Here is a 24,329-nt window from a genome sequence, read left to right on the forward strand (position 1 = left end):
TGGAATAATATTAGAGCAGCTGGTCCGAGAGGTCGACTCCGCCCATGTGCTTGTTATATGCAATGATGGGGGTGGGGCACGGAATCTCCTTCATCGTCCAGTGTCCATCGTCTCCCTTCACTCTCCTCTGGACCGTGTCACCAGGAGAGACCGCTGGATGGATGGTGGAGCACACCGACACCTCCCGTGTGTCCATCCACTTGATGAAGACCAGGGACTCCTCTCGGATCCATCTCACTGAGCCTCTCTCTGACTTCTTGGTGAGGGCATTTGCTCTCCCCTGGGACACCCTTTCCTATTCTCCCTGTAGGTACCACAGGCTCCAAACTTCAAGTCCATCAAGTCATGGTACAGCTTGGGACTGGTGTAGAAGTTATCTACATAGATGTGATATCCAGTCCCAAGGTATGATGGCTGAATTAGATGCATCACAGCATCGTACGACAGTCCATGCTCACTTGTTGGCTTGTGAGACTTGCCGATGTACACATTGAAATTGATTGTGTAGCCGTTATCGGAGTCAGCCAGCACGAAGAGCTTGATCCCCCATCGCATTGGCTTGTCCTTCATATACTGGGTCATTCCAGTTTCCGCCTTCGTGGCCACCATTCGCTCATCCACTGACAGGGCCTTCTTTGGGTGGTAATGGGCCTTGCAGGCATCACGGATGGCATTGATCAGAGGCTTGACTCTGAACAGCTTGTCATGCTGTGGTGTTCCCTTGTTGGCGTCATTTATGACATCCTCCTCTGGATCGCTCAGGTGGAGGTTCCACAAAATTGACCTGAATCGGTCTCTGAACATGACAGTCCTTGGGAACGGCACAGACAGAATATTTGTCACTTTCCAGTAGTCTTGGAGACTAGGCAGTGAGACCAGTGCAGTATAAATAAGGAGACCAATGAACTTGTTGAGTTCCCCAATGTCAATATCAACCCACTTATATTTTTCCCCCATTGCTAGGTTTTGGGCAGCATTCTTATTAGTGTTGTTACACAGGGTCTTCATCGTATCAGTAGAAAAATACAGCATGAAAAGCTCCTTGGGTGAGCATGCTGCGTGGGGGTCTAGCTGGGGTCCTAGTGGTCTGCGGGGCATGAACGTACTGACTTGCGGGGCTCTGTCAGGATCCCTTTCTGTGTTCCAGGGTGTCAGGTTAAAGTAATTCTCTGCTGCCTGGGATGGAGGTCTTGGCCTGGTTGTCCTCCATCCCGGGACTGTAGCTCCAGGCTGCTCATCATGTCTGCACATAAATGGCACACATTGTACATATAAAACATTGCTCATATATCACACTACAACACTCTGCACACACTGTATAAACGCTCTCAACATTCCATTCTGTATATATTGCGTACAAAGTCTGCAAACTGAGTAATAATAAAAAAGCAATAAACATCCAGACAAACAGACATAAGTTTGTCTCACCTGTCTAGGTCATTTGACCTGGACCTGGCTTGGTTTGCCCGCTGTCCTCTCCTTGTAGGTCTCCCTGTAGATCCAGGCTGCTCATCATGTCTGCAATAACTGACAATAACACATAAAAAGACAGTTTACAACGTCTGCAAACTGAGTAATAATAATATATGACAATAACACATGTTAAAAAGACAGTTTACAACATCTGCAAACTGAGTAATAATACAAAAGCAAGCAATCCTTTTTTTTTTTTTTTTTATCTTACCTGTTGTGGTCGTCAACACTTTGAGATGTGGTTTGGCCACCCCTCCCCCTCATTGTGCTGGTTGATGTCCCAGGCAAATCATGGCTGTAGACAATGACATGTGAGAAAATACATTATTTAAATTTGATTCATGAACAGTTATAAACTAAACAAAAGCACTAAACATCCAAAATAAGTGTCTTACCTCTCGTTGTCGAGGACAAAAGATGGGTCCTCAAATTCAGCGTCATCGTCGATCAAATCAATGTCCGACTCCTCTCCGAGTATGTTCTCTGTCGTCAAGTTCCTCATCTTCGACATACGAACTTGTACATTTGGGAAACATTTTAGATCCCCCTCACACGGACTCACCTCGCCTCATAATCCATCTTTACAAAAGTAAAAACAGCACAAAAAAAACAGCACAAAACTAGCGTGATTTTATAAATAGAGTCTTTACTGTCTGACCAAAACTTCTCCACAGCTCTCTTGTAAATCCAACCTGTAGAGCCAAGTCGGCAGATTCGGGAATTTTTTACCGTTTCATTCTATGACCAAAAACGGCGAAGATATAGTGCGGCTGGGTAGAGCAGTGGACTAAGCACTCGCCTACCTACAAAGGGGATCAGGGGGAAATAGCGTGAACCTCTGCACGTCTTACGTTCCCCCAGTGAAACTCCTCCCCGTCAGGTAAAAATAAGCAGCTGGCGACTCCACATGTATCGGAGGAGGCATGTGGTAGTTCTACACCCTCCCCAGGCAGACAGTGGGGGCAATGCGCGCAACGACCAGGAAGGGAATTGGCATAACGACTAAATTGGGATGGGTGAAAAAATACAGAAAGCCCAAATATAAAAAATTCTAATAATAGGCGAAGATATTCAAACAAATAAAACGCATGTAACATAAAATCTGGCACATTTTACGCACGCGTAAATGTTTATTTTGCATCATATTGAAATGATCATATTTCCATTTGTCCTTGGTCTATCAACACCAAATCAAAACTAGCATGGCATTTCAAACCTGCACTTTCGACAGCAGTTGAAAGGCTTCGGAAATGTCGCTTCGTTTCCGCCCTACAACTCGTCCAACCAATGACGTCACTTGATCACGCCGGCGCAAATGTATTTTCTAATGTGAACAGTAGATTGACAATGGGAAAGAATGAGTAGAGATAAAGCTATGAAGAAAGAGTACATCTTACAAATGATAGAATGAGAAGATCTTCAGATAAACAAAGTCTTATAAATGATAGAATGGTAGAAGGAGAAAGTAACATACCGATATCCTGGTCCGTGTCCTCCTCCTTCATCTCAAAGGAAATATCCACGGGTGGGTCAAGTGTGTCCTCCTCCTGTTCCTTTTTAATAATCAGTAGGTCGCTGGGTGAACCTGGGGCAGAGGGAGACGGTAACTAAGTATTTATAGTCCAGTACTTTGTTTATTATGCTCATCCGAGTATAATCATTTTACTGGATTGGTTTGTGTGAAAAAGAAAATAATCTATTAAAAACGGCATTACCGACTTCTGGGAAGAAGTAGCTTGATAAGACACACAATATGCAAGCTTTGCAAAATGGCAGTGATGTATTTTGGCAATATGACAAACATGAGGACTTTTATGAAGACATCCTATGCCCCGATCGTACACCATCGCCCAGAGACCAAAGAAGTGGAACAAGAACCTCTAGTAGCAAACATTCTGATGAACCAACTCATCCTGCACCTTCCAACTCATCCTGCACCTTCCAACTCATCCTGCACCATCCAACTCATCCTGCACCACTTTCCTAAATGTACAGCAGACTCTGAACAAGTGAAGCAAATAACTGTCCATAGCTTATTTAATTTCAAAAGATCTGTGCCCCTACAGCACCATTGATAATGAAGGTTTCTGATACATGGTTCACACTTGAGCCCAGGTATATCATCCTATCTGCTTTTTTACTCAGAAAGTGGTGCCATGCCAAGAGACAAAGGAAAAGGTTGCAGCAGCCATCAGTCATTTGTTACCTTCACTACTTACTAACGTTTTATATGACTGACTGTAGCCACACAGGTGCAAACGTGAATGAGATGTTTCAGACACATATTAGTTCACTTTACTTAGTTACGCATTAGGTATACAGTACACCAACATTTCCGACCTGGTAATATCGATGATGCTGCTCACATGTAACTTCATCATCAACCTCACAGCGATCTCTTGAAGCTGCCCTCTGTGTCACGACTACTGGGGAGGATTAGGTGAAACAATGGACTCTTGAACTGCAGCCCCATGACAAACCATGCCCTTGAGCAGAAACAGAGGCTACTGGAGCTGCCACCCAAGCTGAAGACTGATATGGCTACAACATGGAACAGTGCGTTTTAGATGGTAGGCAAGGTTTACATTTGATCTTGATTTGATTTGATAACTTACAGATCTCCTGATCATCGGTGAGCTCTTCCTTCAGTCTGGTAGAAATATCCCTGTGGTCTGGAAAGTCCAGAGTCTCTTCTTTTTTGATGTTTAGTATAAAGTCTTGTGGGTCTCTGGGTTCCTCCTTCGGTCCAGTAGAAGCATCCATGTTCCTGGGTAGATCTGGGGCCAAAATAACATATTACTTTACCAACTACAGTTTGAAACTTTACTTGCGTTTTCTAGTTTTTACCCTACATCATTCATGAAAGAACACAAGAAATATGTTAAGTTGGACAGGCCTTATTTTAGATAAATTCTGTGCACCTTGCAGGACACTGCCTAATGCCTATCCCCACTAGGGATGGGAATCGAAAACCGGTTCCAGTTGGGAGCCGGTTCCTAATTTTTCCGATTCTTGGAATCGCATGCCTACGTGACTATCGATTCCTTTTTCCGACAGTTGCGCATTTCAAAACAATAAGTGTTAGCATGTAGCCATGGCAGACTATTCGATTCCTTACGCTCTAAATTGCCTGGGTTTTGGTCATATGCTCCCGAAATGCTCCCACTGTTTGACTGTTTCTAAGTGCAGTGATTGAAAACTACTCGAATGCTTTAGAACAGCCACGGAGCTAGCGCTGCCTAACGCTAGCTGACGCTAGCTGGCGCTGGCTAATCAGGCTCATACAGACACACAGAGAGAGATAACAGCTGACAGCAGTTAGTACAGGTACAAAAAAAAAAAGGGGTGGGGGCTGTTGTGTAAACCTTGTACTCTTTAGTTCACATATAATAAGAGACGGAGGGTTGACTGTTTACTAGTAGGTACCGTGCAACATACAAACATGTCCGTGTAGCAACACGAGCCCATAGCTTACAGGACAGGGGCCCGGGGAGGGAGCTCTGTGTGTGTGTGTGTGTGTGTGTGTGTGTGCGCACTGCTCTTCTGAAATACCAGAGACAGAGAAGTCAGAGGAATAACGACCTGTTGAATGTAACTACGATTCAATAGATTAAATTAGTTTAAGAATAAAAAAAAATTCAAAAAATAAATAAATTTTAAGAGAATCTCAAATACATTATTTTATTTAAGTGTAGGCTATATTAAAAAAATAATGTTTACAGTTTTTGTATTTTTCTGACATGGGGGCTCAACAATAAATGACAATCAGAAATGTCAAGTTGCATGTTGTTATTCTAACCAGCTTAGTTCTGTTGCATTTCCAATTTATTTATTTTAACTATAAAGCAGGAATCGACAAGGGAACCGATAAGGGAATCGTATCGATAAACTCGTATCAATTCCCATCCCTAATCCCCACATGAATCTCCAACGTTCAAATGGAAGGGGGGGGGGGGGGGGGCATGCGTAAAATAGTCACATGCAGGAAGAAGGCCCATCTGGCAGCAACATTGTTACAGACCGGCTAGCCTATAGCGATTGGCCAACACCTCTCCCCAAGTGTTAAGCTAGGCTAGTGGTCTGTATTGTGTCATTTGTGCCAGGCTAGGCTAGATGCAGCCGGATAGCTTTCTACTGAACACAGAAGAAATTGGTATCCATCTTCTTGTCCGACTCGGGAGAGGACGGTATAGCAGTGGAGGTTATTGCATGACTACTAGTGAGGCAGTACTTCACTAGTATACAAAAAAATTATATATATATATATATATATATATATATTATTATTAATATACATACTTTTTTTTAGAAATGTTTTCCTCTGAAAAAAAATTCCAGTGATTTTAAAAATTTTTTTCAAGTGATACACAGCTCCCAATCACTTACATTGGCTAGTAGTGAGGCACATTCCTCAAGTGCCTCACTAGCTAATGTAAGTGAATGGCAGCAAAATAGCACCTTTGATTGGACAGTAACTGGTCTAAGTGCACACCCGTTAGGCTTAGACTCACTCATTCATTTGAATGGGGCTTGAATGATTGACAGTACTGACACTTTTTCTTTTTACACCAATCCGAGAACACCATTTCCTATCCAACCATTTCCTGCTTTGAGAGGGCTTGGAGAGCCCTGTACAGTCAGTAACATTACTGTGTAGGCAGTAGCACTGTAGGCTAAAAGAAACTTTGCACCAAAGGACCGAAGTATAAATCAGCAACATGGAGGACTTATGCATCTGGATCAGAAAAAAAGTTGAGGTAAAAGTAAGTACAGTGTTTGTAAAAGCTTGTATGCTAACAGTAGCTAGCCAATTTGTTAGCTACCTTTAGCTTAGCTTATATTACATCACAATGATGATCACCAAGCTAACTTACTGTACACAGTAGGGCTGGGCAATTAATCTAAACAAAATCGCGATCTCGATTCATAGACCTATGCAATCTCATTTCTAAGTTATGTTTTTTTTTTTATAAAAAAAAGTTATTAAATATATATATATATTTTTTAAACTTTTTAAATGATTTTATCTGGGTTGAACATGATTTGTGGAACTCCCTCTGGTGTTGTGGTCGTGGTATTCACTGACCTTTGGGAAGTATTTCGACATGCACATGGGTATCTTAGTGGTGTAGTGTATCTTGTAGACCAGGCTCATTGCAAGTTGCTGTACTCTGTCGTCTACTCTAAACCATCCTAGGTTGTCAAAATGGGCAGGGGTGAGGTGGGTTTTAGGAGTAAGGTCAAGCAGTAGTCTGACCAGTTTGTTTTGTGATGTTTGTAATCTTGTTTTTAGTGCCTTTGAGGTGCTTTGGTACCATGAGGTGCAAGCATAGTCGTAGTACCCTTGAATGAGTGCTCCTGTTAAGAGTCTTCAAGGTATTCTTGTTTACCAGAGAGGAGATCCGGTACAGGAATCTAGTTCGTTGGTTGACTTAGTTTTATTACATTGGATCCCATTTTGTCACAGGAAAGATTTGCCTCTAGGATGGAACCCAGGTAGGTAATTTCATCTTTCCTTTTCCTTGTCACCTTCACCTAATATGTTTTGATCTGGTCAGGTGCGCTGTCACCTAATATATTTTGATCTGGTCAGGTGCGCTGTCACCTAATATGTTTTGATCTGGTCAGGTGCGCTGTCACCTAATATGTTTTGATCTGTGTCTGGTTAGGTGTGCCGTCACACATCACCTAATATGTTTTCATCTGTCTGGTCAGGTGTGCCGTCACCGAATATGTAATTTTTTGCATCCGTGTCTGGTCAGGTGCGCCGTCACCGAATGTGTAATTTTTTGCATCCGTGTCTGGTCAGGTGCGCCGTCACCTAATGTTAATATGTTTTCATCTGTGTCCACTGACACACATTTTTAAAATATAATTTAATATATAATATAATAATTTGTGCTTCACCAAAAAATTTGGTCAGCAGCCGCCACCAGATGGTAGAGGACAATTTCACATAATGTTTCAAGTTTCAAGTTCAAGTTTCTTTATTAGTTGTCATACAAAAATACAGAATACTTTTATATGAAATGCTTCTTTCTGTTTTGCTCCCGAGAGTGTGCTAGATAAAAAATAGATAAGTATAAAATAAGTATAAAATAGAAGTCAAGTGGTGTGGCTGGGTGGCGCAGTGGGCAAGGCACTCGCCACTAACACAAGATATGCTGGTAACGAGCCTAGCTCTCGGCGTTGCTTCCGGCTTGGCCGGCCGTCATACTAACACAATTGGCAGTGTTAGAGAGTGGGAAAGCCGGTGGGTGGGGATTGGACGTTGTGGACAGCGACTCCTACAGGTCGGTTGGGTGACGCCTGTTCAGCAGAGACAGGAAGTATCGGGGGCAGCGTGAGCCTCCCACGTGTTACTCCTCGCCACTGAGAGTTCAAGCGGTCTGGTGAAAAGCTGCGACAGGCTGCCTCCTCGTGTACCGGAGGGGACACGTGATGCAAGGCTTCTATCCTCACTACAGCCGACCAGTGGGAGGCATAGTCTAGCAACGTTCAAGACAGGGGAGGGGAGAATTGGAATTACGAAATTGGGATGGGAGAAAAATAGAAAAATAAGGAGAAAAAGTAGATACAAAAATAAATAGAGGGCGGCTAAGTGGCGCAGTGGGCAAGGCGCTCGCCACTAATGATGGGTTCGAGCCCAGCTCTCTGCATTGCTACCAGCTTGGCTGGTCGTTCATACTAATACAATTGGCAGTATTAGGGGGTGGGAAGCTGGTGGGTGGGGATCGGACATTGTGGACAGCGACTCCTACAGGTCGGTTGGTGCGCCTGCACAGTAGAATCAGGAAGCAACGGGGGTGGTGTGTCCCTCCCACGCAGACCCCCGCCGCTGAGAGATCGCGCTGTGCAGGTGAAAAGATGCGACGGCTGCCTCCTCGAGTACCGGAGGGGACACGTGATGCAAAGCTTCGTCCACATTGCAGGCGGCCTGTGGGAGGCATGGCCTTAACAGTGTTCGAGACAGGGGAGGGTAGAATTGGACGATACAAAAATTGGGATGGGAGAAAAATAGAAAATGGGAGAAAAAGTAGATAAAAAAAAATTAAAAAAATATAAGTCAAGTACGTAAACAAAAGTGTTCAATATACATATATACAATATACAATACAGAGTAGAAAAAAATGTGTAACCGAGTTACATACAATATACAGTACAATGCAGAAATGGGATGAGGTACAATTTAGGGTAAGGTGTAATGAGGTATGAGTTGTAGTGCAAATCTCTTTACCAATAAATATAAAGTGTGTTAGTGTCTAAAAGTGGGTAATGTGGGTGCTGCAGTGAGTTGTTTATTTAAGTGAGTGTGTGCATGTGGATGTGTGTGCTGTGAGTGTATTTGATGGTTTGTTACAGTGTTATTGTCGTTGAGCATCCTGATGGACTGGGGATAGAAGCTCCTTCTGAGTCTCTCTGTGCTTGCCATGAGACTCCGGTATCGCTTGCCTGACCGCAGCAGTTCAAAGAGGCAGTTGTTTGGGTGGCTGGAGTCTTTGATTATTCTCTTAGCCTTACCCATGCAACACTTGTTGTAAATGTCTTGGAGAGTGGGAAGCCCACCTCCAATTGTGCGTTCGGCTGAACGGGCCACTCTCTGTAGTCTGCTACGGTCTTGTGCGGTGCTATTCCCAAACCAGGAGGTGATAGTAAAGTAATGTTGGCGGATTCCTTTAAATTAATCTCAATTTTGACATTTACAGGAGCCAGTTTCTAATTGCAGCCACCCGTAGCTGCTCTTTGAGAGCGGTTTTGAAGGAGGGTAGGGAGTCACATTCCTTTATGGTTGTGGGTAGGGCATTCCACATTATTGTGGCATAATTGCTAAACGTGTTTAGTCCCTTGTTTGAGCCGAATCTGGGTTGAATGTGACGTTCACGTGGTTGTGTGATGTGAGGCGCTCATCTCATTATGATCTCATTAACTACCACTTGTGTGACTTGAATGTATATTACATTAGTATCGGATAGACGATGATTGACAGCCATCATGATGGAGCAAGACAGCGTGATTTCACAAACAATGGACACATTTCTTCATAACTCAACTTCTCAGGGCGATTTTGGCATGATCAAATGGTTTCTTTTGAGAGTTCGTTTGTAGCCAAGAACAGGAATTACGTATGCGGAAAGGCAGTCATAGATAGGACAGACTGGTGTGCGCCCGTGTTCTTAACACATTAAGTGCCACGGAGTTTCAGCGTCTTATACCGTTCTCTGCCAGTACTGTAAGTCTATGGAAATGTTCACCTTCTTTGCAGGGCTATAACTTTTTTAATTGTATTGCTAAATTGACATTACTATGGCCCATTCAACATCGATTATCTATCGTTCAAGATGTAGGAACGTTTTACTTTTTCATTCACACATTCATACAAAAATACCGTCTAGAATATAAATGTTTTTATCGTTTTCTGCAGTAATTCCTAGAACGTGAGATATAGGCATAAATGCATATATAAATTATCAAATGCCATTTGTTGCCGATACACGCTATATTAGAAATTTCAACTGTACATGGTCCTAAACGATATGACTGATCATGCACGGGTGAACGGAGGGGGGGGGGGTCGTTTATAATTCCGTGATCGTCGTTAAATGATTTATGTAGTATGGGTGATATATAGATCAGAGCAGTTTGTATGGATAATAATAAACAAAAACGCTGAAAGTAACGGCAGCCTCCTCTTACCGTTGGGCGATGATACTGGAGCAAACAGATCCCAGTTATTTGATGGGGATCGAGGCAATCCATTTCCGGTTTGTATAATACTAATACACGCCCAAATCATGTCGATTATTGAGTTATGGCAGCGATCCATATCCACGGTGTGTGGCTAGAGTCCTGCAACGATATACGAGTGGCCGGACGGATTTAGGAGACGCACCGATATCCAACCGGCATTTCCGGTTTGGCAACTCGCCGATCATCCACCAGGTGGCAGTATTGAAGCGTTGCAGAGTTGTGCCGAGTCCCACAGCATCAGACAAGGCTCCGTGAGTGAAATATAGATACCATGACGAAAATATGAAATATGATCAAAATAACGTTGTACACCGTGATCTGGCAGAATTTGCATAAACTTGAAACCCGTCGTACAATGTGATTGGCGGGGAAAGTGTTAAGGGCTTCATTTGGGAGAAATCATTGGTGATTGTGTTCACATCGATTCTAGACATCCTCTGAATTCAATAATTATAATAATAATAAATACGACAATAATTGTATCATTAACAATTACATTTTAAATTTATAGTCATGACTCAACGAGGCATTGTGATGTCCAAAAAGAAATAAAAGCACTACAAACACTTGCATACAACACTTGACATCAAACACATAACAATACAGTTATTATAAATGTTTTACATAATTTATTGCTCATCTCCCAGTGTTGTGCAAACAATGGAGTTCTTGCAATCTGCCTTTGACATTGTTCAGTCACATCTTACCCAGCTTAAGCTTGTGTTAAATGCTGGCAAATCAAAGTTTATGCTCTTCTCAAATGGGAAGAGACTCCCAGCTGATCTTCCCACACTTGTTACTGCTGAAGGGACTGACATCGAAAGGGTTGCTTCTAGGGCTGACCCCTATTAGTCGAATAGTCGACTAATCGATCGAAAGGTTCCGTAGTCGACTGCCAACCTCTTAGTCGAATGAAGAAGAAAAAAAAGATATTATAATTTTTTTTATTATTATCATTCTTTCCAAAAGAAAAGAGGCCTAGAAGCATGGCTAACGCTAATGGCACGCATACCATAGGCTAACTGCCTAAGAAAACAGGCACAGAGGTACTGAAAGAGGATTTCACCCATCTAATGAATATAACAAAAGCAGGATAGCCGGACCAGCACTCTCAGGTTCAATAGTTTTAATGGCAGCCTGAATTGTAAACAGACATGTTTCGGAACTATGTCCTTCTTCAGTGATATGGCTAGCAATGGTAATACAGTCAATATGGTAGTTATATACACCTGGCAGGTAATGACATGACAGGAAATGACATCACGACGCAGGTGTGCCTGTGCATTGTGACCAAAGGGATGACCTATCAAAGTAGAGTCCATTCATAAATCCACAAATTATACATATATAAATATATCAAATACAAAACAAAATTACCAGAAACTTGATATCTAACATATAACATGCACTTAGTTTCTAGGGCTAATTGAGCCCCTTTACATATTTAATTAAATAGTTCCAAATTCTCAATTGAGCATCCTTGAGAAACATACCTCTTGTTTAGAAACAACAACATAATTAAACCAGAAATAATAATGTAGGTATAAGGTGCTTAAAGGAAACAGGTTAAAACGTTCTCCTCATTCATTCCTCTAGGTTCGATGCAATTGAACAGGTGGATATAATAACATTCACGTTGCAACAGCAACCTGTGTCTGTCTCCACCTCTCGCGGGCCTGAGTACTAACTCTAGTCCCATATATTTGAGATCGTTGACGGTATGTTTACACTGTCGAAATGTCGAGCTACCGACGACTTGACATCTGAATTTCTCACTGCACATTTGTGTTCACTGATTCTTGATTTAAAGGCTCTAGTTGTTTTACCCACATAAGAAAAATTACACAGACATTTTAGCAAATACACCAGATTAGACGAATTGCACGTAATCCGTCCTTTAACGGGTATACTTTTACCCGTTTTAGGGTGTGTGAAAAATTTACCTTTGATCATGCCTTGGCATTGTACACAGGCTTGACAGGGGAAATTTCCATCTGGGATATTAGACATAAAATGAGAAGGTTTCTTTAAGGGCAAGTCAGTTTTGACTAGGAGGTTAGATAGATTTGCTTGTCTCTTATAAAAATAATTAGGCGAATGTTGAAATGCTGCCCCTATAAGAGGGTCGGACTGCAGAATATGCCAATATTTATTGACAATACTCTCGTGATAGGACTGTAAGTAGACACATAAGATACTTTGTCTGTGTTATCTTCTTTCTTTCTGGGGGTGAACAACGTGGCCCTGTCGATCTGTTTGGTTTTGTTCAGGGCTTTGAGTGTCAAATCGGCCTCTTTCGTGGAAACTAGGGATGCACGATAATTATCGGGCCGATATCAGCAATTATGACGTCATCCCGATAAACTCGTTAACGTTATTGATAGCTCCGATAACATATAATAAATTTTTTGGTTAAAAGAAATCCGGTGTGGGTGGATTTGGATGAAGGGCGCTTGTTTTTATTATAGCCTCCTCCCGTTTTGCCAGTACTGTGGTAAAACTGATAGCGTGTGGTTTAGGAACAGGGAGTTTTTCACAAATCCAGCGCTCCCTTTCTTGGCTGTGACGTAGTCACGTTACATTCGGAGACAGACAGTCGATCTGCCAATTACGTCCCACGGCTTGCACCCATCTCTTCTTCTTACCACCAATCAGAAGCTCTCGTTCGTTTATTTACCTCCGGATTGTCAGCCATTACTCTACTCGGAGCTAACGTTATCTCCCCGCCAGCCACATTGACAAGTACCAGCGCTTATACATTACTGGCAAATGTCTTGTTGCACTTGTGGCAACGAGCGTTGTCAGCATCGACTTTAGTAAAATAGACCCAGACTTTTGAACATTTCGTTCTGTCCGCCATTATGAGAGCAGAGCTGTCTGTACTGCGCTGCCGTGTCTGTGTGTGTGTGTGTGTGTGTGAGTGAGTGTGTGTGTGTGTGTGGGAGGGGAAGAGAGGAGAGCACAGCAGGCAGAGAGCACAGAGCTCCCCGCGTAGGCAGACACAGAGGCAGGAGAGATAAACTGCCAACAAGATTAGTTTGCGACGTTTAAATTCCTCAAAAAAACCCTCCATAATTTCTCGAGTACCGATGACGTCGGAGCTTATAAATAATAATAAAAAAAAAAAAATTGATAAAAAAAAAATATATATATATATATATATATATATATATACACAGTTAAAAAAAATATTATAATACAATAAATATCGGTTATCGGTATCGGCTTGAGGAGCATAAAGTTATCGGTATCGGTGTCAAAAAATCAATATCGTGCATCCCTAGTGGAAACTGCCACGGAGAACCTCTGCTTGTGCATTAAATATGTCTTCCGTGTCACATATTCTCTTATAACGAAGGATTTGGCTATAGGGTAGACTATTCTTCAAGGCTGGGGTGTGGTAACTGGAATAATGCAAGAACGAGTTGCGGTCTGTCTCCTTTTTAAAGACCTCGGTGTGTAATGAGATGCCATTAGGGGCTTTCTTGATCAGAACATCGAGGAAAAGTAGATTATGCATATCAAACTTCAATGTAAACGTAATCGTTTCGCTACAGGTGTTCAGGTACTCAAGGAAGGCAAAAAGATCAGATGATGAACCAGACCAAATAAAAAACAAATCGTCAATATAGCGCAAATAGGATTTGACAAATTTCTCAAACGGGTTATTATTAAAAATATGATCTACTTCATATTTGGACATATACAGGTTGGCTAGGTTCACAGCGGCTGGGGAGCCCATGCTGAGGCCTCTGTTTTGCAAGTAGTATTTATCTTGGAATCTAAAATAATTCCTAGTTAGAACTAGGTCGGCTAAATTAACTAGCGCTTCTATTGGGGGGGGGGGGGGGGGGGGTAATACTTCCCTCGAGTTTAAATAAAAACTCAGTGCGTCAAGCGCGTCAGCATGTGGAATGCTGGGGTAAAGACTGACTACATCTATGGTAACTAGTAAGTCTGAAGGACTAATGTTACAGGTCGAAAGCCTGTTCAAAAAAGTTGTATCTTTTAAGTAACCACGTTGAGAAGAGGCCAAATCCTTAATATGCGCATCAATGAATTGAGAGATTTTTTCTGTGGCAGAGCCAATACCAGAAACAATAGGTCGACCAGGAGGGTTAATCAGATCCTTGTGGATCTTAGGTAAGGTGTAAATAATAGGAGTAACCGGGTACTCTACAAACATAAACTTAAATTCATTTTCTGTGATTACCTCTGCCAATCTCAGGCTTTTGAGGATTGTTTTGATTTCCGTAGAAAATCTAAACACAGGGTCTGAATTTAAAAGGGTATATAGTATACCTCAATATCGTTCAATTGTCTATTGATCTCAGATACATACGAGCTCTTATTTTGGAGCACGATACCAGAACCTTTATCGGCTTTTCTAAAAATTAAATCATCATTCTTCATGAGTTCCTTAACCCATCTTTCGCCAATGACGGATTCAGACGTCATTCCTCGCCATGCTTAATCTGCCAATGACTCAGATCAGAAGGCTCTAAATTAGCCAAGGTCAGAGCGGAGCTTTCCTCGTTAGAGGACGAAATTAAAACAATTTTAACTCCTGACCAACTGACCGAACTGCTCGAGTCAGTAAACCAGAAACTTGACAAATACAAACGCGACATCGAGCTGCACAAGAGAGCTAAGAGGAGAAGAGATGAGCAAGACTACGCAGCGCACATGGTGTACCCATGGCTCCAACATCCTCCCTCCAGGAACCGCAGGCTGAATTGGCAGCCCAGAGACAGGCAACGGCATACTGATTCTTCCTCCACAGCAGTGAGCTCGGACGAGGCGCCCACCCAGGGCAGATACCCCCTCCGAAGCCAGTCTAATTTTCGCGACGAGCAGGACGCTCCTCTTCCTCCCCGACCGGCGAGAGAACCCACAGGAACATGAGGAGGAGCAAGAGAAAGAAACCTGTGGTTCCGGAGATAAGCATTGCTTCCAATATTGTCAACATTTCTGATGCACTATTGAGTGACCCGCACCACAATATCCTTTCCAAAGGTTTATCGTTTGACCCGGCTCGTAAGGTGGACTCTTTTACTACCAAGGTAGAGCTATTTAAGTTTTTTAGAAACATTAAGTTAAAAGCATTTTATGCCAGAGGGTTTGATAAGAGAACTCAATATGTTGCTAACGAAAATGTGCCTACAAATGATGATGTTGATGTTGATGCTAGGCCTGTAACAGAGCCAGATACCTCCCTTTTTCCTAAAAGAAAAGTATTTAATCCCTGTAGCCTGTTTACACCCCATCTCAACCCTCCCTCAGTTGAAACTTTCTGCAGATTGGTACAAAATGATGTCTTTAATTTATGTGAGACCAGTCACAAAGCCCATCTTTACCCAAATGTACTTGAATCAGAGTCTGTCTGCAGCACTTAACCCATTCTCCGCCACCACTTTGATTCATCCTAAACCGTCCTCTGCCAGCTCTATTTGTCTATGGAGATGTTCACCTACTTTGCAGGGCTATAACTTTTTAAATTGTATTGTTAAATTGACATTACTATGGCCCATTCAACATCGATTAGCTATCGTTCAGGGTGTAGGAACGTTTTACTTTTTCATTCACACATTCATACAAAAATACGGTCTAGAGTATAAATATGTTTTTATCGTTTTCTGCAGTATTTCATAGAACGTGAGTTATAGCCATTTATGCATATATTAGATGATCAAATGCCGTTTGATAGCGATTGACGGCAGATAAAAAAATTCAAATGGACGTGCTTCTAGAAGTTACTACTTATCATCTGCTGGTGACCGGAGGGGGGGGGGGGGGTCGTGTAGAATTCCGTGGCCCACGTTACATCATTTATGTAGTATGGGTGATATATATATATATCAGAGCAGTTTGTATGGTTAATAATAATCAAAAACGCTGAAACTCACCGCAGCTTCCTCTTACCGTTGGGTGATGAGCGTGGAGCAAAAAGATCGCCATTATGGGATGTTGATCTAGGTGAACCATTTCCGGGTTGTATAATACTATAAGATAAGATAAGATATTCCTTTATTAATCCCCTTGGGGAAATTCCAGCGACACACACATACAGCTCATCGTCTCATTAATAATAACAACATCACAATCATTACACGTAGGGCTGGGCGATAAAACGATAACGATAACTATCGCGATAAATTATTTCCTCGAAATAAACATGAAACGTGGTCGCAAAGTTTCGATATATCGATTTTCCAAGCTTGGCTCCGTTCAGCCTCGGCTCAGCACAACAACAACCAGCGTTACGTGATGACGTACTTACGCACAACAGCTAACAACCAATCAGTGAAGGAGATGGCCGAGACCCGGAAGGAGGTAGGACTCACTCAACAATAAGGCTTGCTAGGCTAATTAGCTTGCATGGCATTGTTTTATATATTTACGTGCCGAGTATGTGTGTGTTTTGAATTCTGAGGCCACGTTTATGGTAGTGTGGGATATACAGTGGACGTCGTTTCAATATATTGTGGCGGAAGAGAGTATTTTAGTGTCATATTTAGCACATTGTCATGGAATACATCGCTTAGAACCAACAGGCTGGCTAGGATAACTAGCTTGCACGGCACTGTTTTATATATTTACGTGCCGAGTATGTGTGTGTTTTGAATTCTGAGGCCACGTTTATGGTAGTGTGGGATATACAGTGGACGTCGTTTCAATATATTGTGGCGGAAGAGAGTATTTTCAGGCCTGTACGCTGCGATGATATGATCGCGAATTGCCCCTTTAATTGGCCGTTGCGATTGGTAAATATTATCTGGGGGCGGGCTTGCGAGTAGTGCTTTCAAGCCTTGCATTCGCATTTCACTCCTAAATTATCCAAGGCGTGTGATGACGCCACTCACGCGAGCTCGTGGTGCTATGAAAGAATCTGTCGGCAATGAATGAACTTACTGCGATCACCGATAGCCTGAGTGAAAAAAAAGATTTGCGCGGAGTGAATCTGGGTCACGCTATATACTTGGAACTTGTAGTCTATCGTGCGATTAAAGACCATGTCCCTATCTGCGTAGTCTATACATCCAACACCAAATCCCATAATTCCTAGCGAAACGAAACTGAATGTAGCCGCTTCCTTTAAATAATAATATGGCTCTTGCTCCGCAAGAACAACGGAGTGGATAATGGATATCAGTCAATTTTATGACAACCACGTCCGATGTGGAGAGATGATAAGATGATGATGATTGACGTGATGATGTGATGATTGATTGACGGGGACACGGAAACTTCTAACGTTCAGGATCAGCCATGCATTACGTGAGTACCCCACTATTAGGACGTGAAATACTGTCTACTTAAATTGACACCGCGGATCAATAAAGTATCAACCTATCTATCTAATAATGAGACGATATGCAAATAATATAATACTAATAATTGTCGGTTCCCCGTATATGAAATGAAATGACTGCTGGTAAAATCACTGTTTATTTCACGTTTTGCATAGTATTACATTCCACTTCTATAAACAATCAAAGTCCTACCGTAAGAGCCTCATACGGGTCAATTAAACCTTTTTTATTAGTCTTTCCTTCGAGCTAAGTTGGACTGAACATTTCACTGTCAAAAGCGCAAATGTAAATAAGGTTGCGTTGCAACAGTTATCAAAATAAAGGTCATATATACAAATACCTCTCAATTCTTATAAAAAAAAAAAGTCCCGGATATACATAAACATTAATTGGCATAGATCTCTATAAACGGCCCAACACATTGATCACTTTAGGCACACACTGAAACCAGTAACATCACAAATATGAAGCAGGTAATTACCCATACAAATAATAAACCTTTCATGAGGTTATTTACAATAATAATAATTCATTTGATTTCTAAAGCACTTTTCATTGTGAAACAAATGTATGCAGAGTTTCTTCTCCTCCTGATTAATGGTGTGTGTGTGTTGTGATGATCTCATTCAAGGAGCACTACACAAGCGAGCGCACACACACACAGTTTGTTGTTTTTGTTCTATTAGTGATTTACACACTCAGTTGGTTCATTATAAAAGATACAAACCTGAAAACAAACGCACTTAAATGTTAAATAAAAGGACCACAGTAATGAGGCAGGAGGAACATATTTTTTTTAATAATGGTAAAATTGTTATTAAAAAATTTGCCCCTAAAAAATATTTTTTGCCCCTAAATTTCTCATTTAGGGGCAAGTGTGCCCCTAGTGAAAAAGCTTAGCGTACAGCCCTGATTTTAGTGTCATATTTATTGTCATGAGATACTCCGCTTGTCGGCTAACGTGCGCAGACTGATGACGACATCAACTCGACTTGAGACATTCGCAGCAGCATAAGAAGTTAATTAAACTTGACGGACATTATATCGACGATAATTATCGATATCGAATTATATGAAAATAATTTTATAATTTTATCACGATAACGTTTTTGGTCATATCGCCCAGCCCTAATTACACGTCCAAATAATGTTGTTTATTGACTTATGGCAACGGATCGATTATCCAGTGTGTCAAGATGGAATCCTGGGAGCGATCGCGAGTGGCGGACGGAATAGGGGGGGACACCAAGCACTTCCGGCCCCCACTTCCGGTTTGGCACCTCGCCGATCGGCCACCAGGTGGCGGTATTGAAGCGCTGGAGAGTTGAGTGGAGATTTACAGCACCAGTCATGGCTCCGTGGGTGAAATATGAATACCATGACAGAAATTTGAAATATTGATCTCGATGACGGCGTAATCAGTCATTGGCAGATTAAGCATGGCGAGGAATGACGTCTGAATCCGTCATTGGCGAAAGATGGGTTAAGGAACTCATGAAGAATGATGATTTAATTTTTAGAAAAGCCGATAAAGGTTCTGGTATCGTGCTCCAAAATAAGAGCTCGTATGTATCTGAGATCAATAGACAATTGAACGATATTGAGGTATACTATATACCCTTTTAAATTCAGACCCCGTGTTTAGATTTTCTACGGAAATCAAAACAATCCTCAAAAGCCTGAGATTGGCAGAGGTAATCACAGAAAATGAATTTAAGTTTATGTTTGTAGAGTACCCGGTTACTCCTATTATTTACACCTTACCTAAGATCCACAAGGATCTGATTAACCCTCCTGGTCGACCTATTGTTTCTGGTATTGGCTCTGCCACAGAAAAAATCTCTCAATTCATTGATGCGCATATTAAGGATTTGGCCTCTTCTCAACGTGGTTACTTAAAAGTAGGGATGCCCCGATGACGTTTTTTGCCACCGATACCGATCACCGATCGTCGTGAGCCATATCAGCCGATACCGATCCGATCCGATCGTTTTTGATTACATTTTTTTTTAATTATTTTAGATAATTTATTTTTTTATAAAATATATATATTATATAATTAGACTTGTACTTGTATTATCTGCGAGACATCGCCACCACGCAACAAGCTCCACTGTCTGTGTGTGCAGCTGGACCCTATACTCGAGTAGCCTGCAGCTACGGCCAGGATTCTCCGGAGCTGCAGCTGGACCCTATTGATCACATTCAACAACATGCCCTCAGCTCGAATATGCATCGAATGAGTGTTATAAAACATTGATATCAGGAGCCATCTGTGGCTACTGCTGGCCGGCTATATAACATTGATACAGCGCCTCAGTGAACTATTTAGTTCAGTGGGACATTTCGTTTTGAACAGTGAGCTGGCGTCAGCTAACGTGAGCTAGCGGAGGTATCATACACGTCTCTACTAGACTTGCTGGAGCGTTTGTTGATGTCAGGAGCTATCAGTAGCTGGCCGGCTAGATACCGTTCGGTTAGACAATGCCTCATCATGTATTGGACTGGAAGTGAATGGTTGACTGGGTCATTTTGTAACGGTAGCTAACGTTAGCTCAGGGAGGTCCCGTCCCACTAGACTAGACCCGTGTTTACATGCGTGCGGGAGAGGCTGGAGCAGACGCAGCACCACTGTGTGGGAGTGTGTGCAGCTCCCGGTGTCTGAGACAGAACTCAGCGAGTGAGATCGGTTTTGACGATCGGCTAAAATAAAGCATTATCACCGATCACCGATCGCATATTTATACTGATTATCGGCCGATAACGATCGGTGGCCGATCGATCGGGGCATCCCTACTTAAAAGATACTACTACTTTTTTGAACAGGCTTTCGACCTGTAACATTAGTCCTTCAGACTTACTAGTTACCATAGATGTAGTCAGTCTTTACCCCAGCATTCCACATGCTGACGCGCTTGACGCACTGAGTTTTTATTTAAACTCGAGGGAAGTATTACTCCCCCCAACAGAAGCGCTAGTTAATTTAGCCGACCTAGTTCTAACTAGGAATTATTTTAGATTCCAAGATAAATACTACTTGCAAAACAGAGGCCTCAGCATGGGCTCCCCAGCCGCTGTGAACCTAGCCAACCTGTATATGTCCAAATATGAAGTAGAAGTCTGTGTTCTTTCTTTTTAATAAAAAGAGGAAAGAACGTGAAGCACGACAGCTCCTTGTCGTTCTCCCAGGCGACTTGGAGGAACAATGTCTGGTGTCTTGTTAGACTATCCATTGATGTGTTTGGGTCTCGACACGTACATAGTGCTGGCTCTGGGTGTTTCTGATAAGAATCACACATGGGGGTGGTACGCCTTGGTTGCTCGTTATTAAAACGGCGTTTTATAGGGCAACTGGGATGGAGGTTCTCTTCAGAGCGACTGTTACTACGTCTCGATGAATTCTCGTTTATATCTGGGGGATGTTAACGGAATAGATCAAAACATAGGTAGAGGGGTCTCACGCCCTTGGGGTGGGCCACTGAGCGCGGTACGAATGGGACCGTCTGGGTGGCGCCCTCTTTTCATGTTTTAGATCGACACGCGTACCTACCCCCTCTCTTGGAGTGGGGATGTCGCCGTGATTAGGGCACGGGACTGAGTCTGGTCACGCTGGTCCATGTCAGTTTACATTTTTACATTTAGTCATTTAGCTGACGCTTTTATCCAAAGCAACTTACAAGTTCTGTGCGACAAGACAGCAAGAAGGGTATAACTCTATCAGCTGAGTAACAATGTTCATCAAAGTGTTGCGTGTTACAGTGTAGGTTAGTTTATTAGGACAAGTGCATGTCAGTAAGGTTGGTCAGGGTTAGATTTTTTTTTTTTTTTTATCATTTCAGATAATGGTTGAAGAAGTGAGTCTTTAGTCGACGGCGAAAGATTGGACGGGATTCGGCTGTCCTAACTGGGATGGGTAGTTCATTCCACCATTGTGGGGCAAGGACTGAGAATAGGCGACTTCTCTTTGATGACCCTCCGGGAGCTTGGATAGGAGTAGATCTGAGGCGGCCAGAAGATGCAGAGCATGCAGTTAACCCGTTGTCCGCCGGGGACGCAGATCTTCTGTTCTGGTACCCTGAGGGACTTGTGCTTTTTTTCGGGGGGGAAAATGCCGGGTCGGCCCGGGTGTCACAGGGTTGGGCGTTATGGAGACCCTTTGTTGGGTACATGTTGTACCCTGCGTTGTCATAAAGGGGCTGGTTTTCCATTATTTTCGCTCCTCTCTTACGCATGGCGAAAGGGGGGCTGTTGGGGTGGTCTTATGGACCTCCTCTGGCATCCCTGTGTGCTTCCCAGGCGGCCGGGCCCTGTCCGAAGTTGTGTTTCGTCGACCCGTAGGCCTGGGATAACCCCCCCCCCTTTTTTTTTTTAACTGAAACACTTGTACTGCGGTATAGCCAGTGTATACCCGCAGGTGTGTTTTGGCGTTTTTTCTTGAGGGGTTATAGGAACAACCACCGCATGTGGTACCGAGAGGATGGTTGATTCCCTGGTGTGTTGGAGCGGAGTCAACTCCCGGGTTACCCGGTTGAGTGTGCCCCTGCACGTTCATGACGCCTGCCAATCGTGTCAGCCTTCTCTGCCTCTGCCCCTCTGGGTCGGGTTTTTTTGGTGGAGGCTTTGTCATGGTGCGCAACAATGCCAGCATACGGCCCTTCCGCCGGGGGTGCTGTTTTCAGTTGACCCCTTTGGCGCCCGTCTCGTCCGCAGTGCTCCAGGCTCGGGTCAAATGCCTGCTGCCTGGATTGAGGGATCGACCCCTTCTGGTGGCCGTCTCCCCGGTGCGCTGCCTGCTCCCGCTGTAGTGTAGCCTCTTGAGTGCTTCGAGTTACAGCCATGCTGACTGCCTGAGTGTGCCAGGGTCAGTGTGCCAGGCGGCGTGCTAGTGGGGGGAAGGGCCCGCTCTTGGAGGGGCCCTGTCCGAATACGCTGGCGATGTGGGGGGCGGTGTCCCTAGTGACCGCCTGGTGAGGTCTTGATGCTGTGGCGTCATTGACCTCTCCGGGCCCCCTTTTTCCGGGGGATCCAGTCCCTTCAGTGGGTCTGGGTCTTCCTTCGCGCTCCGCTGCTACGGCCTTGCCACAGGGTTGAGTTTGCTCTTGACCCCGTGATTTTGGGGGCGGTAACGAGGTTTGTTCCTTCCGTTCGTTCCCTGGTGGGGTTGTGGGTTGTGCGTAGTCGTGGGGTCAAGCCACGGTCTGCTCACCCTGTGCGTTGAGTTGCTTGAGTTCTCTTCGCACGGTCGGATCCGTCTCCCTCCAGTCCTCCAATAGGGAGGGTATCCTCCATTAGGGAGGGTCGGGGGGGCTCGGTCCTCCCCGGTTCTGATGGTTGTGGGGGGCCTCAGTGGGGTACATTTGTCGAGCTTCAAGCTCCCGCTCAGCTCCCGTTGTGCAGATGACGCTGAGCGGAAGCTAGTATGATATAGAACGCTAAGTTCTATGAATACTAGTGACACTCTGCGTCTGGACGCCACTGCAGCCTTTGATCTCGCCTTGTGGTGAAAGATTGGGAAGGAGGCGAGTGTGGGGCCACACACCTGCTTATGAAGGTAGCGGATAGGGGTGTGGCCAGATGAATGTTGGTATGTAAAGGTACATTGTGCACAAAGTGAGGTTAGTGCAGATGACGCTGAGCGTATTCTGATTATTCATAGAACTACAACCTTATATTCATAACCTATCGTTACTTCTACTCTGCATTGAACATTATACATATAATAATAATAAATCAAATTTATATAGCGCCTTTCATAGAACCTGTACATACTGAACACTTGTGTCTACATACTAGTGTTGTCAAAAATATCGAAGTATCGATAAATATCGATACTGAATATTTAAAACAGTTACGATACTCATTTCCCGAAATACCGATACTTTCTGTAGTATCGGTACCCGCTGGCAGTGTTCTACCGGAAGTTTGTTGACACGCTGTTCAGAGCACGCTTGCCCCTCCAGCTGTTCAGAGCACGCTTCCCCCTCCAGCCCTCCCCCTCACAGAGCGAGCCGTCGGCGTCTTCACTCTTCAGTAAACATTTTAGCTGAGTGAACTAAGATGGCAGATGCAGCGCCTCCACAACTTAAAGATAAAGAAAACAGCAGAACAAAACTTCGGTTTTGAAGTAAACACAGAAGGGAAAGGTAAAGATGTCACAATGCCCATTTGCAAGCGGTGTTACAGGGCAGTGCCAACGAAAGGTGCCAACACCTCAAATATGGCAAAACACCTGAAGGACCGGCACGCGGATCTCCACAAAGAAATGAAAGAGGTTTGTGACTGAAGCATTAAACCACTAACTCTAGTTTAATACAAGATACGTTGTCTACTGATGGCGCATCATATCAACAGCTGATTCGTTGTACGTTACAGCTATTAGCTAACGTTAGATAGCTACTGCTAGTCGTTCCTCTGTTAGCTTATGCTAGCTAGCCGGCTACCGCATGGAAACGGAGTAAAATTACGTTTAAACGTTATGTCGAGGTCATACAATACTACACTCGACACGAGGTTGGTTAACGTTACCAGCCCCGGAGAAATCTCTCTCTCTCTCTCTCTCTCTCTCTTCTCTCTCTCTCTCTCTCTCTCTCTCTCTCTCTCTCTCTCTCTCTCTCTCTCTCTCTCTCTCTCTCTCTCTCTCTCTCCTCTCTCTCTCTCTCTCTCTCTCTCTCTCTCTCTCTCTCTCTCTCTCTTCTCTCTCTCTCTCTCTCTCTCTCTCTCTCTCTCTCTCTCTCTCTCCTCTCTCTCTCTCTCTCTCTCTCTCTCTCTCTCTCTCTCTCTCTCCTCTCTCTCTCT

At 43.4% G+C, this 24,329-nt stretch overlaps 1 protein-coding gene across 1 annotated transcript in view; it reads right to left on the reverse strand.

The window, feature by feature from the left end:
• Window positions 1-183: 183 nt before the first annotated feature.
• The window catches only part of LOC311234412 (piggyBac transposable element-derived protein 5-like), a 40,819-nt gene continuing 16,673 nt past the window's right edge, over window positions 184-24,329 (reverse strand). Inside the window, exons 2-7 of the mRNA XM_084321582.1 lie at window positions 4,089-4,250; window positions 2,948-3,058; window positions 1,869-1,989; window positions 1,685-1,768; window positions 1,429-1,527; window positions 184-1,243 (exon numbers count right to left, since the gene is read on the reverse strand). Of these exons, the coding sequence (XP_084177708.1) occupies window positions 235-1,243; window positions 1,429-1,527; window positions 1,685-1,768; window positions 1,869-1,989; window positions 2,948-3,058; window positions 4,089-4,236 (1,572 nt within the window). The 5' untranslated portion in view covers window positions 4,237-4,250 and the 3' untranslated portion in view covers window positions 184-234. The remainder of the gene's footprint in view (window positions 1,244-1,428; window positions 1,528-1,684; window positions 1,769-1,868; window positions 1,990-2,947; window positions 3,059-4,088; window positions 4,251-24,329) is intronic.

The sequence above is a fragment of the Notolepis coatsorum genome, assembly GCF_963971535.1.
Source record: "Notolepis coatsorum genome assembly, chromosome: 1".
Lineage (NCBI taxonomy): Eukaryota > Metazoa > Chordata > Actinopteri > Aulopiformes > Paralepididae > Notolepis > Notolepis coatsorum.